At 42.2% G+C, this 15,533-nt stretch overlaps 8 protein-coding genes across 8 annotated transcripts; 4 read left to right on the top strand and 4 right to left on the bottom strand.

The window, feature by feature from the left end:
- Positions 1-1,155: 1,155 nt before the first annotated feature.
- On the top strand, positions 1,156-1,347 carry SS1G_00536 (predicted protein; the record flags this gene model as incomplete). The annotated part of the gene is made up of 2 exons (XM_001598397.1): positions 1,156-1,163; positions 1,203-1,347. The coding sequence occupies 2 exons, from the start codon at positions 1,156-1,158 to the stop codon at positions 1,345-1,347; spliced, it is 153 nt and encodes a 50-aa protein (XP_001598447.1).
- A 2,068-nt stretch (positions 1,348-3,415) lies between these two features.
- SS1G_00535 (60S ribosomal protein L1) lies at positions 3,416-4,272 on the bottom strand (the record flags this gene model as incomplete). The annotated part of the gene is made up of 4 exons (XM_001598396.1): positions 3,416-3,678; positions 3,736-3,929; positions 3,987-4,164; positions 4,254-4,272. The coding sequence occupies 4 exons, from the start codon at positions 4,270-4,272 to the stop codon at positions 3,416-3,418; spliced, it is 654 nt and encodes a 217-aa protein (XP_001598446.1).
- Positions 4,273-5,032: 760 nt separating this feature from the next.
- Positions 5,033-5,516, bottom strand: SS1G_00534 (predicted protein; the record flags this gene model as incomplete). The annotated part of the gene is made up of 3 exons (XM_001598395.1): positions 5,033-5,232; positions 5,299-5,390; positions 5,476-5,516. The coding sequence occupies 3 exons, from the start codon at positions 5,514-5,516 to the stop codon at positions 5,033-5,035; spliced, it is 333 nt and encodes a 110-aa protein (XP_001598445.1).
- Positions 5,517-6,297: 781 nt separating this feature from the next.
- SS1G_00533 (predicted protein) lies at positions 6,298-6,649 on the bottom strand (the record flags this gene model as incomplete). Its single annotated transcript, XM_001598394.1, has 4 exons — positions 6,298-6,405; positions 6,435-6,473; positions 6,512-6,548; positions 6,603-6,649. 4 exons carry the CDS (start codon positions 6,647-6,649, stop codon positions 6,298-6,300), a joined length of 231 nt encoding a protein of 76 aa, XP_001598444.1.
- Positions 6,650-8,277: 1,628 nt separating this feature from the next.
- SS1G_00532 (predicted protein) lies at positions 8,278-9,756 on the top strand (the record flags this gene model as incomplete). Its single annotated transcript, XM_001598393.1, has 1 exon — positions 8,278-9,756. One exon carries the CDS (start codon positions 8,278-8,280, stop codon positions 9,754-9,756), a length of 1,479 nt encoding a protein of 492 aa, XP_001598443.1.
- A 1,775-nt stretch (positions 9,757-11,531) lies between these two features.
- Positions 11,532-12,580, top strand: SS1G_00531 (predicted protein; the record flags this gene model as incomplete). Its single annotated transcript, XM_001598392.1, has 2 exons — positions 11,532-11,604; positions 11,658-12,580. The coding sequence occupies 2 exons, from the start codon at positions 11,532-11,534 to the stop codon at positions 12,578-12,580; spliced, it is 996 nt and encodes a 331-aa protein (XP_001598442.1).
- Positions 12,581-13,093: 513 nt separating this feature from the next.
- Positions 13,094-13,588, bottom strand: SS1G_00530 (hypothetical protein; the record flags this gene model as incomplete). Its single annotated transcript, XM_001598391.1, has 1 exon — positions 13,094-13,588. The coding sequence occupies one exon, from the start codon at positions 13,586-13,588 to the stop codon at positions 13,094-13,096; it is 495 nt and encodes a 164-aa protein (XP_001598441.1).
- A 1,214-nt stretch (positions 13,589-14,802) lies between these two features.
- Positions 14,803-14,937, top strand: SS1G_00529 (predicted protein; the record flags this gene model as incomplete). Its single annotated transcript, XM_001598390.1, has 1 exon — positions 14,803-14,937. The coding sequence occupies one exon, from the start codon at positions 14,803-14,805 to the stop codon at positions 14,935-14,937; it is 135 nt and encodes a 44-aa protein (XP_001598440.1).
- Between the last annotated feature and the right edge of the window lie 596 nt (positions 14,938-15,533).

Raw genomic sequence — 15,533 nt, 5'->3', positions numbered from 1 at the left:
GCGAAAAAAAATTCCCACGAAGAATCCCAGCGGCGCACATGCTCCATAGACTGCGAAAACTAAGTTCTTCCGTGGTCCTGGTCGATATATAATGCCTATAAGAGCTACACTTGAAGGTAGATACATCGCTGGACCCAGGCCTTGTAGTGCTCGACAAAAATTAAGCATTATAAGATCGGTAGAGAACCCACCTACCAGGCTCCACAATGCAAGCCAAATGAACCCTGCTACATATGCCGGGTAGCCCCCATACATATCCGATAGACGACCGAACACTAGAAGAAAGCAGGCCAGAGTGAGCGAAAAGGCACTGGCAGGCCAGGTCGCGGAAGCCGATGGTATTTCCAGATTTTTGACTAAAGTCGGCAAGATAACTGTGAAACCAGACACGAAATATTCCTTCTTTACTGTTAGAATCTGGTGACAGATAAAGATATAAAAACAATTTTCAGAACTTACCGTCAGGACCTGTGACATGGAAATTGAAAAGACAAATCCGATCTCTGCCCATAGTGATTTGAAGATCTCCGGCCTTTGCCTACCTAGCTTTTCGATCCTAACCTCCGGGGATTCTTCTAATAAATCCCCCATATGTAAACTCGGGTGGGCGTTATTGTCGCTATTTCGACTGGTGTGCCCCGTGGTTTGATGCTCACTTTCTGATGGGATTTCAAAATTCCCAACAGAGTCATTGTTACTTCGATCCATCGTCATATTATCGAAAACTTTTTGGTTTTTTGAAATTGAATCTAGATGATGTAGATGCGATGGTGTTGTATTCACTTAAATTTCCTGCTTCTCCACCTTTAATGTGGCGGTGATCAACGACCTCGAACCGGTCCCTGAGTGGTTTTGTAGATGTGTGGTATATCTAAGGATGGGGGAGAGGATAATGTCTTCTCTTCGATCTCCATTTATTTTGACATTTGAATGAATAAAAAGCAAAAAAGTAAAAGAAAAGTTGTATAAGAATATGGGATGATAATTCGTCTTCAAATTTCTCAAAATTGGCAATGCGCAAAATCATTACCCTGCCAGAAATATGCAGTGGTGAAAAGAAAAGAAAAGGAACCGAATTTGATGTGCTTGTTGTACACAAGGCGTGGGTCGTCAAAATAAAGGGCGTCACATAGATCCCCTACACCGGAAGTATATATGTGTGTGTAAGTTGTTACTAATGAGTGATCGACCAAAACCATTAGTAACCAATGCTCAACCATTCACTGGATTACTGAGGGATGGCGAAAAGAAGAAATCGATCTAAGCGATGATATCACCCAATCCATGACACACCCCATGCGGGACATGAATAATCGAAACGACAAAACTGGCAAAGCTAGACAATAAATTGATGATTGTGAAAATCCAAGAATCCTAAAATAACATTGTTTCTGGAATCACAGAAAAAAGTTATCGGAGTAAATGATCATCTCTAGCCAATCCAAATTTGATAATGAGGACCCGGGTGCTGTGTACCGATTATTTGTCGTGGAACCAGAAGAGGGGGGTTTTAAGTACTACTTAGATGTACTGAAATGGTATTTGCCTAGGAGAATTCTTTGGGTGCCTTTGTACTCGGGTGTACATACTCAATTTCATCAAGTGTCTATCCACAAATCAGACCAATGGGAGAGTGACTTGGCATGCTTTGGTCTCCATCAAGCACAAGGGAAACTGTAGAAGGATTTGATCCATGCTTTGCTTCTTGCCTTTGTCAGGGCTTGGTGAACGCCCGATGATGATGGGTGGAACTGAGAGATTCCGGCCAAGTATTGAGGTAAAAAATGCAGAATAGAGTGACGGATAATAGCATCCTATGTCAAAGCAGGTGTCCATTGACAGATGGAGCATCGCCGTTGAACATTATCGTGATGCAGAGACGAAAAGTAGACAACAAATAATTAGAAAGCTGGGAATAGTTCTGTGTGACATTCCGAAGGAAGTGATGCAGCTCCGCATGCTCTGGTATCAATATGGAGTGAGTTTAGACCTCCAGAGAATTGAGATTGATTGACACTCATTTGACAAGCGGTTGTCTGAGTCTTCAGACATGGAAGAAGCCTCGCTCTCGGGACTCGGAATGGGATGATATGAATACCTGTCTGTATCTGAGGCTGACTTGTGTACTCTTGCTTGTGGTTCGACAAATGAAGGGGGAAATGTGTTTTAAAAGAATTGATATTTTGTTTGGGTTACACAGAAAATGTGAATAAAGTCACGTGTGTCAAATCGAACAAATTCGTTTACAGAGCAGAGCAAACATGACAAACTGGATCGAAAGCGCGCTAAAAAAGCTAACGGAAATTTTTTCACTATAAAGATGTCGCTCACCTCCCGGAATCCCTCTTTCTTTTCTTCTTCATCATCAGTAGAGGTTATAATTAATACTTATAACATTTACATGGGGGCTTCGCTACGGCGACTTGCTGAGGGTTATCCTTTACTTCTTCGAAGTAAAAGTTGGGTTTTCTTCCGTTCCCGGCCCCCTTGAGAGAAGGTGAACACTCTTCCTTATCAGCCGTCTTCGACGATTCTATCGGATTTTGACTGTGGGGTGGTCTCTACATACTTTACTCTATGCCATCGCATTTGTAGTAAAGACGCACATTGATTGCATCATTCATTGCGTATGATATTGTAAAAGAATTTCTTGGGTAGATTCAATTGCTTTTTTTGTGCGCTTGTGTACTGACTCTATCTATCGACGTGGCCTTATGGCTGCTGTGTTTGTGGTGTGGTGGTTGATAAATTCCCCGTACGGTGAAATATTTAGTGGGATGGTGATTGATTATTCAAAGTTTGTGCGCCCAACATTTCTGCAGTGTATATACCTTGTAATTCGGTTTTCGTCTCCGGTTTCCCTTACAGGAACGGGAATGCAAGTAAGTAATTTATGAACATGTTGTGCTCACTTGAGATATTCACTGCATGCTCTCCATACTCAAGAGCCAAGGAACTGGGATTTCAGATTCAGCACAGTATTCGCTCTGCAGTCTCTGGAGTCTGCATACGCATATATATATATGTATGCCCTTTCAAGGATTTGGTGCGATGGTAGCGTCTTCGCTACCTACAGCTGCATCAATAATCGTAAGTTCAGGTCGGCTTGCAAGCTGTCCAAGATGAGAATATTTATCTTCTCGGAAGCCAGCGAGCCGGATTGATTTGCTAGGCTGTGTGAAAATGCCGAAACCCAGAGACGGCAAACACTCGGAGGCAAACTAGAATAGTGACATTATCAATATTTACGATTGTAATCAAAATTATCAAAAATTGTATCGAATCAGGTCTCAACATCACTCGTTGCGCAGAAATATGATTGGTCGTAGAATATTTATTGCTTGTATTGAGTTTTCAGCTAGCTACCTGCAATATTTCCATTCTTTACTTCTTGCTCAATAAAGAGAAGAGTAATCTAGTAGAGGCGCTTGGGTGGAGACATAGATGCCTTGATGGTCAAGCTGCCAACGTTTTGCCATCCCTTCTTCAACAAAGAGACGAGGTAGTTGATGGCCAACATGATGTTGGAGATCAATTGATCCTCGGTCATCTCGACGTTTCCGACGGCAACACCCATACACAAGACCTTCTTCAATTGGAACTTGATGGTGGACTTGACTTCGTTGATCTTACCGCTAAGATCTTCGTTGTGGGAGACTGGGGTTGGGAATTTACCAGCTGTGAACAGAAACATTAGCAAGAGATACCCAGGATCAAGAAAGGGATGGGGCTAACCCTTGGAAAGACCTGGACCCAAGAGACGAGGAATTTGCTTGATCAAGGTGTCGGATGCGACGAAAGCATCGTACTTGCGTGCGAGCTTCTTGATCAACTTCTTGTTCTTGTTGAGCTTCTTCAAGTCATCGGCAGACATGGCATCAACACCACCGTGCTTGGCACGATCGATATCGTGTTGATCACCGAGAATGCTATCCATTATCAGCCTTTGCCTCTCAAATTATATATCTTCGATTTCATAGACATACCAGATGCTCATGTTTGGGCGGGGAACGACTGGGAGACGGACGGTTCCGGAGAAACGCTTGTCACGTTGGGGGTCATAGTTCTTGAGACCGATTTGGAGCTCAACGGTCTCGAGGAAGTTTCTCTTCTTGGTCTCGAGAGAGTACTCAAGAAGACTTTGTACGTTGGTACGCACTCCGGCTGTGAGGCGAAAAAGTTAGTATTTGTTTCAATTGATTTCCTTTGACGGAAAGCTTATTCGCGAAGAACTGCGGGATAAACAAACATACCGACTGTGATTTTAGACATGATGACAGTCTTCCAGTAGAATTGATGAAGTTCTAATGGTGAGGATTTGCGTAAGTTTGTCGATAATAAGTTGGGGATTAAAATTTTCCAAATTGTGAGATGGTGGGGAATTGTTTGAACATTTAGCGAGGATCCGCGTACTAAAAAACGGTCCAATCATAGTACAGCCCACCGCTACCCAATGAAACAAGAGCAAACTATCAGTTATGTATGCAGAATTTCTTAAATCAACATCTACATATCGATCACTCATACTGTTCGTAGCATCTTTCCAAACCTATCGATACCACCCAAGTCTAGTGATTATAGCAATGTGGAGGGTCCCTTTGACTACCAGACGAGTATCGATCTACATGTCAGAGTGTCTTTGGTTCCTCAGGTCACAGAGCTCAAACAAGCATTTTCCGAGTGGATAAGCAACAAACGAATTGACTGGATTCCTTCTGGTACTACTGGGCTACTGATTCAAATGCACGTACTTTGTGGCAGTTCTCTATTCTCTTGCTACAAAATTCAAACAAATGGAAGTGTTTTGCGCCATCAATCAAACAACAACCCCTCCAAAGTCATGACCATACACTCCAGAATTCAGTCAAACTTTCCATTCGACATCTCTGAGCATGAGCATCAATAGTTGGGACTTCTGCCTTGCGGACCAGAAAGCTTTTTATACCGTCAATTCAAGCGATGTCAATACCGAAACTAACTCATCCTTGGACTACAATCCATGCTATGGAAACATCTTCCCTTAGGGGATCTCTTATGCTGCCAAGGTTGTTGTAACGGTCTCGAGTCGTGTAATGCAGCCCTTTTGACAAGGTGGACATGTAATTGGTCCTGTTGCTGTCACAGTTGGTGTAGTTGGGCATAATTTGTTTGGGGCCGGGACAGTGATCGTGTTGACCTCAAGCACTAGGCAATGAGGGTGTACAGGACAGATGGTCTGCAGTGGGCATGAATCTATTCATTATCAGTTTTGTTCAAACATCCAATAATATTAAAGGGTTGTATTTGAGTTATACATACGGGGCTTAGTGTATGGGACAGTTGTGGTGTATGTGAAGCACGATGTCAACCCTTGGATTGGGCCACCTTGTGGTGTTGCGAGTGCAGCGCCGCTAGATGTGAAACGCGAGTTAGTTGAAATCGTAAAAGACCGTCTAGTTTATCGATGGGGCGGACTGGGAAGGCTTCGCCTCTCACCTGAAGATCATTGCTGCGACGAGAGTTTGAAGTTTTGCCATTTTGATTTTTGGTATGTATTGAATATCTGGTTTGATGCTAAGCAGCTTGTCCGAATGTTTGAGCTTGCGTAGTGACGAGTTTTTTTTTTGGAGCTTCCAGTGCCTTTATGTGCCCTTCTCGGTCCAATAAATCCGAGGAATTCTCCAGAAATCCTTCATGAGATCACACTTCATGCGCGAGCTGAAGCCAAAATATGACACTGGCTACAAAACTCGTATTCATATCTCCTTACTTCCACTCTAAACAATTTCAGCTTGTCTGCCCCTTACTTACTTAGAAATCCTATTTGTATGTAGACAGACTATGATCTGCATAATCGGGGGGATACGCTATATTTCATCAAACTTTCAACAGTTCACGTTTTTATTGATCTCAAATACGTTCTCAATCAAGAGGTAATTCAATTCGTTGGGAATTTCCCCAAAGCGTATGTGACGGCTGTTGATCGTCGGGTTGAAAATTGATTCCCATTTGTAAGATTGAAAAGATTTACATTGTGGCGATATCCCCGATTGGTGCTTGATGTTGGTCAGCCTTATTATGAAAGCTTGTCATCGTGTAGTTAAAACAAGCATTTAAACTCGTGTCAAGCTTTCCTCTTCGACCGCTTGGCCACATATCCAAACATCATCCGGGGTTTAAGGCTTGTCCGGAAGTGGGGCATCATTCCAAAGGGGGTCCTAATTAGAGATAGTATGACCTGTCATATAATTACGCGGTTGAATTCTTCCACTTCACTGGTGTATTTACGAGGATGCGCGTTTGTCTTACTGACCCTATTCATGTGACTGGGCCTCCTTCATCCCTCTTGCTTCGACTCTGGATTGATCCAAAAGCAGTACGCAAGTTTCCTCCCGCATTAAGCGTCTGTGTTATACGAGATTTTGACTATGTCATGTTGCGTTGCATCAACTTACATCATTATCAACTTGTGTGGGTAGTTGATCAACAGGCGACTAACTAACTCAAGTTCTCATGCTATGGAGAGACCAACACTCAAAACAGGTTGTGCCGCGGTCAAGAAGTCACCGCTTGACACATTCCAATAGTTATCTCCATAACGGCAACTTCTTTAGTTTACTTACTGGGGATATGGCCCATCAATCCATGATCGATGATGTAAAGCGAACATTTCAGAAGTTGCTCATATCAACGTAGTGCATATATTGGACTCGTTATTCTTGATAATGCAACCAAAGAGTGAGTGTCAAAGTGTGCTAAACTTAATGGTATCATCCAAAATCTGTACATGTAATCTAAACAGCTGACTCTCAAGGGAGTCGAAGGCTAAATTCTCCGTCCATGTAATGCTCACGTACTCGGTGAAAACATCATCAACCATATATTTCATGGCGAATGTTACCGACAACGATACTCACTTCCAATAGATCTCAAGTCACACCATAAATTAGCCAGCTATTGCGGCCTGCAGGCTCTATCACTATCACATAGCAATTCTCTTTATCCAATAGAACATCTTCGTCCGCCTATAACGAGAAAGTAAATAAACCGACCAAAAAGCCGACCTCGTTTACCAAATTGACCACAGATGTCTTTAGTAACATGAATCTTGTGGTTCTCTTTAATGCCATTCAGAAACATTCACATTTCTTCCATGGCACAAAACAGTTACCCTCTAGAGCTAACGGTATACAGCTCTTCCATCCGGCACTGCACTCACTCGACCCTTTCAATTGTGATAGGTATCATCCATGTGCACCGATGTAAATCTGCTTCTTTAAACATCTCCGTTATTATAACGGAAATCCCATCCAGTAAATGGTAGTCTCCGCAAGCCCAGACTTATCATGGTTTGCGAGTGCTCTCATGGCTCTGTTATACAGTAGTACTTGAACATTTCCTAACTGGAATATCTACTAGTTTTTGAGGTAGAGAGGAAAACTACCACCAAGTCAGGATAATCAAATCATGATTTATAACCTCTCATGCTGTTCCTCATAAAACAACTCTCAAAGAACTACTTCTCACTCCCTCTGGACTGTTCTTTTCCTCAAGGTGATGATATCTAATATTTCATAATTTATTTTGACTACGAACACGCAGGTTCATACAAGAATATTTTCTTCTTTCACTCAATGCTGAATGTTCAATCTTCACTTTCACCACGCCTCACAAGGCGCATGGCTAAGTTGTTCGTTAAATGCTTCAACTTACATTGGCGGTCGCCTGGACGATATCTCTCACAACCAAACAAATAAAATTTGAAAATTGAAATCTCAAGAGTATATTTTTTCTCTTCCCAGCCTATATCTCCTGCTTTCCTCCCCATCTCCCAACACAAAAAAACAACAATTACAGTAGCAGCCAAATACAAGGACAAGCAAGACAAATCTCATAGCCAAGACTTTACCTTCACCACCTCTTTGCAACAATAGCGACTTCTCCATTGCATTGCAAAGACCAAACCCATTCTTTCAGTTCCAATCAATTTTTCAATTCATTACCCAGCTACTTCGATCTCACTTTGTAACATCCACATCAAACAAATTCACCAAATATTTCTCACATTGAGAATCGCACTTTGATGCTAGAGAAAATAGCACTTGCAATATTCATTGGGATAATAATTCTCGAGCTCATTCTCGTCGCGCGACCCTGAGTAAAGTTTATTCAACTGAGCGAAGTGAATCTTGGAAGCTCTTATCATCCTATTATTCCTGATTTCGACAAGAATTACATCATTTCCAACTTCCATTCCAAATCGAAATTGAAGCTCACAGTAACCCAACAACCGCCAACATGCCACCCATGGTTTCTCCAGCTCTCACTCAAGCCTCTCTCACCAGCCAGACTGTAAATACCAAATCCAAGGGTAAACTCCACGTTTCCTTCACCGATTGGGTACTCGGCGGCTCTCTCCTCTCCATCAATTCATCCCCCAGTGTTTCTTCAACAACTCGCGCTCGTAGCGATAGTCGTATTCGGGCGACAGCAGGTAAGGATAAGAATGGGAGAAGTGTAGTAATACTTGAAGATCGGGATCAAGATGGATTGGTGGGTGGCGAAGTGGAGATGTTGGTTGTGAGGAAGGTGGGTAGAAAGGGAAGTGGAGGTGGAAGGAGTAGGAGTGCGAGTGCGGGTTCGAATGTCACGGTCAAGGCAAAGATTTCGGAAGAGGTTTTGGAGACGGTGGTTGAGGAGAGTGGTACGGGGGAGAAGAAGGAGGCGGTTGAGACGAAGAAAAATGAGGATGCTCATGGAAAGGGTGAGCATGCATTGGCTTTGCAGAAAGAAGAGGAAGGGAAGAAAGTGGAAGAGAAGGAAAGCGAGAAGGCTGAAGAGCCCACCGCTGATATTGTACCTGAAACAGCTGCAGCTCCAAGCGTCGAAGACAAGGACAAAGGTAAGAAACCTGAGGCCGAGGTCGTAGTTGTCGAGGTCGAAGTCAAGGGCAAGGATAAGGATAAGGAGAAGAAAAAGGACAAAGATGCAAAGAAAGCATCCAAAGGCGAGGATGAACCTGAGAGTACTAAGCTTGAAGAACCAAGCGCTGATGCCACAGCCACAGCTCCCAAGGAGAAAACTGAATCGATCCCCGAGAAACCTACCGAGGCTAAAGAAGATGATAAGGGTGGAAAAGTAGAACCTATCGATGGAAATGAGTGGACGAAAGAACAAGATGAGAAACTCATGGCTAGGAAGAAGGAAAACAAGACCTGGAAAGATATCGCTGGGGAATTGGGAATGAGCAAAAAGGAAGTGGTGGCAAGATATAAAGTTTTGCAAGAACAAGAGAAAACCGAAGACGAGCAGGAAGAGGAAGAACAGAAGCCGAAGAAAACCGAAAATAAAAAGATCATTAAGTGCACTGCTCAAGACGACAAGAACGAAGATACCGAAGATGAAATATATATCTCACCAGACTGTCCCTACCACCACCCCAAACCCAAGCCTTCGGCTCCTTCAAAACAAGACCAGAAGAAGAAGAAGAAGCGCAAATCCTACGGCGAGCTTGATAGAGATAGAGATGATGAGGAAGAGGATAGTGAAGAACGTATGCGGGGAAATACAAATGAATATGGACGTGGAAATGAACAGGGACGTCTTCGACCGGATAAGATATGGTCAGCGGAAGATTGCGAAACTTTGGAGTATTTGATGGAAAAACATAGGAGTACGCAATGGTTGCAATTACAAGCTGGGTTTTTCAATTATACGGGGAGGATGGTGAAGGCGGAGTTTATTGAGAGGAAGTTTAGGAAGGATGGACTTGCTTAGTTGGGGGTTATTGGTAGAGAAGGCCTCGACTGGAGGGAGTAGGATTGGATTTGCTTTGGTTGAATTTACGTTGGTTTGAGGGCTGGGATGGGTTGATATTGAGATCGATTGGTTTGCAATCTCCATATGCTGTTTTGCATCACTTACTAATTTTGATTTCATCTTTGCACGGAAGATGGTCAAAGATGGGGACGACTGACGGTCAGCTACTTCATAAGAGAGTCAAGGACTTGGGATATTGAAGATAATTCGTTCTTTGGTTTATTCTTTGTTACCGCATCTGTGATCCAATAACTCGGGTCTCATATGCCTGTTTCTGCTTTGGATGGAATGGAAAGGAGTTGAAGGAAGCCGAGAGTTGATGAAAGCAAGGGTCAATATGGTTGAATTTGGGATATTACCGTTGGTGAATGGATGAATGAATGGATGGATGCACATTTAGTTGACCGAAACAACATTGCTGTTAGAGTATCTCGCACCTTTAAGATCCGTCGATAGTTACTCAGATAATCATTTGCGAGAAGCCGATCCATTCTATTTTTGCTTGTATGTATCAGGATACTTGTGAAATACAGCTCTCTGAATACCATCATTCAATTCACAAGACGGTAATAAGGAGAGTACACCAAGACGACAAATCCACCACCACCGTGCCATCAAAACCTTATCCTTCTCAATCCAGTTATGCCATCCCAAATATCCTACTAGTAACACTACCGTAGCTATAGTTAACATATGACGTCTTAGCGATCTCCCCACACCCTTGGCATTCCCGCTCATACTATCTCATCAGAAGATTGGTAACCTTTAGCTTTTGACAATCTACACAATTTTCATATCCCCAATAATCAAAAAATTAATACTAAGCTCAAGCCTTCCAAGACATTTCTTTTATTCATTCACCCGATCACTACAATCCCATTCACCATAGAAGCACGAGGGAAAGCTCCTAAAAAAAAGCTCCTGAGAAAATATATTTAGAGTAATTCCTGCAATAATAGATATCAAAACACCAAGTTGTGCCAAGGAACTTACAAAAACAACAGACGATCTAGGTTCTAGTAAAATCAAGGCTATTTACAATGGGATTGTGCAAAATTCCCATTATGTATCACAACTGCCATCTAGAATCCGATCTCCTAGTTTGGGGAATAGTAGCTCTAGCCCGTACACTGACTAGCTAGTATGTATGTAGTCTTAAAAGTGGAGTTGGTATTTAGTCTACTGGTGGGGGGTTAGACTAGGAGGAAAAGTGATAAAAACTGATAAAACTTCAAGTACAGGAATATCGACCGTTATAGTATTAAAGTACCGACAATAGCGATTTTGGAGAATAATTATGGTACGAACATGTATCACCACATTTCAACTGTTAACTGAGCGAACCTTGGAAGTCTATTCATCTAGTACCAGATCAAGATTCGGGAGGGGGAGGGAGCAGACTATCAACCAGACTAGTGTCTGGGTAGCATCGATACTAAGAAGAATCTAGTTAAGGATGAAGTTGTCAAGGTTGCAGTACACTTGCACTTATACTAAGTATACTTACTACAGATAGATAAGATCTCCGTAAATCACGATTGCTTTAGTAAGTAAAAGGAATGACGAACTGTGAAGGTTCGATTGAAAATCTACATAAGATACTCTTTAATCCTACCTACCATGTTCAATCAGAAGCATATCTTGAATTCTTCACGTCAGATTTATAATCATATATACATAAACAACTCTTGATATCAATAGCTCCTCTTTATACTGAATTATCCAGCAACATCATGTCCTCGCAATCAAATGAAAGTAGCCAACGAGGTGAAGGTAGCCAAAATCAACGTCTTCTCGAGGTCGATGGTAAGAAACCCAATGGCAGTCCAAAAAACGACACCCCACTCACACACAACTAGAAAATTCCAATGTTGATATGAAGCCAGCCTCTAAACCAAAGCGTGGAATATGGAGAAAAGCCTTGGGACTTGGAAACAAGGCTGAAATGAATGAGGAGAAGATGAAGAAGATAACGAAGGAAATAAACAAGATACAGGAGGATATACGAAAAACAGAGGATAATCATGAGAATAATCAAAAACGCAAGAGAACTTATAGAGAGCAATTTTTGCGTGAATATCTAGGAGAGAGGCAAGAAACGACTGAGGAGGAAGAAGAGAGAAAACTGAAACATCCAGGGACGGATGCACATCCAAATGTTTCCGCAATGAAGCGGCGCTGGCAAGAATATGATAGGATCGCGAGGGCAGGGGCGGATGATCTACTGGGAACGCTACGTCGATCGGAACAAAACCTTTATTCGCAGTTGGAGGAACTAGAGAGACAACATGAAAAGCTCAAAGGAAAGGACAAGATATCGACCAGGGAAAGAGAGAGATTGCAATTGCAAGAGTTGAAAGAAAAAGACGACATATCGATAGAAGAAGCAAAGAACAGGTTGAGACAGTCCACACCATCCGTCGTTTCCGAAAAACCCAGCTATTTTAAGGAACGCAAGCCTTCTTCTTCACCTGAGGAGTTGAAAATGGAAATGATGTTGGAGTGGGAGGATGAAACTTGCAAGGAGTGGATTTATGATCATCTTGAGGATTACCTTGAAACCTACGAGATGAAGCATGTAAAGGATGACTTGGCGCAAATGCAAGAAATCTGTGGACAGCGTATGTTTAAGGCGACAGAGGGAGAGTGGCAAGACTGGTTGTATGATGCCGGCCGCGTGATGCATTGCAAATTGCAGTCCATCGTCAAGCCGGCGATGGAAAAGAGAACGGTAGAGGAAAGAAATTGTGGAAGCGGAAGCGACCACATATTGGTGTTGTAGAAAGTCTAGAACTCACCGAAAAAGATATAAATAGGGGTTAAACGGAGGGGACTGCTCGCTTGGTAATGTCGCTCTTGAATATATACCTAATGTATCATAATTGTCAACACAATCTCAGGGTAAATACCATTAGTCTCATAACATCCTTTTGACAGCAAAAATTTCAGCCAGAAATTCACTAGTGTATTTAACTCCAATTCCACATTTTCAAAAAGCTACCTCCGAGCTTTCCAGGCACCAGAGGTATGCCCAGCCTAATGACCGCGGCATATTAGCTTGTATCAGCCAACCCATCACAACCCATCAAACCCACCATTTTGTAGCTTGCTTAACCCAATGTACTATACAATATATAAACAGTTCTTCACACCTCAAGCCCATAGCCATACCGTACACTTCATTAACCCAACATATCTGAATTCTTCCCAAAGCCTTCTGAATTAAACTCTTACTTTGAATCGCTCATTCGGTATTTGTAAGTCCATACGATGCCCATCCTCACTCATTTTTGCCTCAAGTCTTTCTCAGAATTGAAACAATCTTCTCTTCATCGTGACCCTTCTCAAAAGCCTCAAACTGATCGTCCAAAAACACAAGACAAGCCACATCCTCCAAGATTTGAGTTTCCTCATTTTTCTTCAGATCCTCCTTCCGAATCAATCTAGCCACTTCTTCCGCCTCCTCACTTGTAAAATTACAACCAATGCATATCGCAGATGCAAGATCAGCCTGTCGTTTCTTGAGAAAGGATCTCCAATTCAAATACCCAGGTTTCGTCATAGGATAAGAAGATCGTGGAACCTCCCAGCGCCGAAAGTGTTGTGCTCGCACGGCAACTTTGAGGATAGGAGAAGCATCCGGAGCGCGGAGAGAAAGATAATGTGTCATCTTTTGTGCGTAGTGAAGCTCATAGGGTATATTTTCGCCATTTATTATGCTGATGTTTGGGTCTAAAGCATGAGCTTCATCAATCAAAGTGATTGCAGCTTCGTAATTGTCTGCTGCCATTGTGTAGAATGGTTTTGTAGTTTTGCTTGGTGTTACTGATCGAGCTTTGCTAAGAAAAAAATCACAATAAATATATCAAAACAGTATAAAGTCCTCGTTATGGTTGAGTAGGTAGGATATGTTTGTCGTTTGTTTGATCTCAGATGGTGCCGCGGGGCTCGATAAGCAGGCAAATCTTCTTATCGGACAAGAGATTAGTAATGTCGAGTTCGTCAAATTATCACGTGATATATACTTGACATGGTTATTCCACATCAAAATAACGACAATGATCCACAAGCCTTCAAAGTGAGGTCGAATACACGTTTTTTGCATCCTGTGACCAAGAGTAAGTTGAAGTTTGTCTATTATTCATCCGGCCTGCTCAGAAAATATGAGCCGCACGCCCACGCAGAATATTCCGGCTCAGAGTTTGTTGGTCGTTTTCAATCCTGTATCATATGGAGTGGCTGAAGCTTGTCTTGTATAACACACTCGAAGAGGTAAACTGCATTGAATCGGTTCTCGAGGTATTTCATAATCTATTCATCTCTTTCAAGATCTCATCCAAAATTCTGGAACGAGCTCATCAGATGCCTATGGCCGATTGACAGGAGGGTAATGGATCCTCGTGTTAGACATATACAGATCGCATTCTTTTGCAGTCGAAGTCGAAAGAGCCATTCGTGGCATTAATCACATTGACAACAAATTATGCTGATGATTTGTTTGAGGACTGGCCAAAGACCATGTTGAACATAAATTTCATGCCACTTTATTAAAAAATGTACAGTCAATTCTACCTATGATTATGTAGCGTCAACATTCCAATCGTACTGTTGTAGTTCTTCGGGCGAAGAGAATCTACGACTTGTACATTCTATTTCCCAACTCTATTCCGAAATTCATAAACATTATAGCGCAGAAGGCAGAGTCATAAAGTACTTTCAAAAAGCTATGCTTGCCTTTATCACGGCCACGGGTCCGAAAAGGTTACGATAAATCCTTCCAGTGATCATTGCGTCATCAGGTCTATAGGGACAAGTAGGCACCATTACTTCCAGTCAAAATCCCGTATATAACTAGAGAGCTCGATACAAGAGAGGAGCGGAGCCCGAACAAAAGCCCTCGTTGGAAAGCTATCCCTAGTATAATATTGGTGCACATACATACCTTCCTTCTCAAGTATACTGCTGCGGCCAAAGATAGTAGTTTCAAGCAATAACCTATTCAACATGTCGACGGGCTCACACCATGAGAATAAGGATCTTCATTACTCAGAGAAAGCAAGTACCGCAGAACAACAGAAGCATGCTGGTAGGACCTGTGAGTTAATATGTCCTTCTAATCTTGGAAACCTTCCTGAATAGTCTGTCAACCCACGATCCTAGATACTTACAAAAGTTGCCACCGTAATGAAAAAGATGATGAAATTTACTAGAACCAAGGACACAAAATTAACATTCGAGTTCGAAATGTCTCCTGACGGCCTATTAGAGCATCTTTAGTCAGAGAGCTGACCGCGGATGTATTTGATAAAGATAAAGCACGGTGAAAAGCTGGCTAGGAAAAAAGATTCAACCATAATGACCAGAGTCATTGTATTAAATGGACACTGGCCCAGAGAAATGGCATAGCACAACTAAAGAAATTAGCAAAAGCAAGTCAAAGGAGAGGAAACAATCACACCACGAAAAAAAAAAGAGAAAATGACAACGACGATAAAAGCCCAAGTAGCACCACTTACAACAACAGTATTTAAAAACAAAAGAATTTTCGATCAAGGAATTACTTCCCAGTCCTTTACCAGACTTTTACACATATATATGTACTCCCCTCGGAAGCTCTACTTCGAGTCTCATTTGGAGCGGTAGACGCGGGAATTTGCGGGGGCATGGGGAAGTAGGTAAGGTTCTATTTAAAAGGGTAAAATACTAGGTATATCAATGATATTTGCTACATTGCA

This window comes from Sclerotinia sclerotiorum, genomic scaffold (genome assembly GCF_000146945.2).
Source record: "Sclerotinia sclerotiorum 1980 UF-70 scaffold_1 genomic scaffold, whole genome shotgun sequence".
Lineage (NCBI taxonomy): Eukaryota > Fungi > Ascomycota > Leotiomycetes > Helotiales > Sclerotiniaceae > Sclerotinia > Sclerotinia sclerotiorum.
This window is presented reverse-complemented; position numbering and strand designations above follow the sequence as displayed.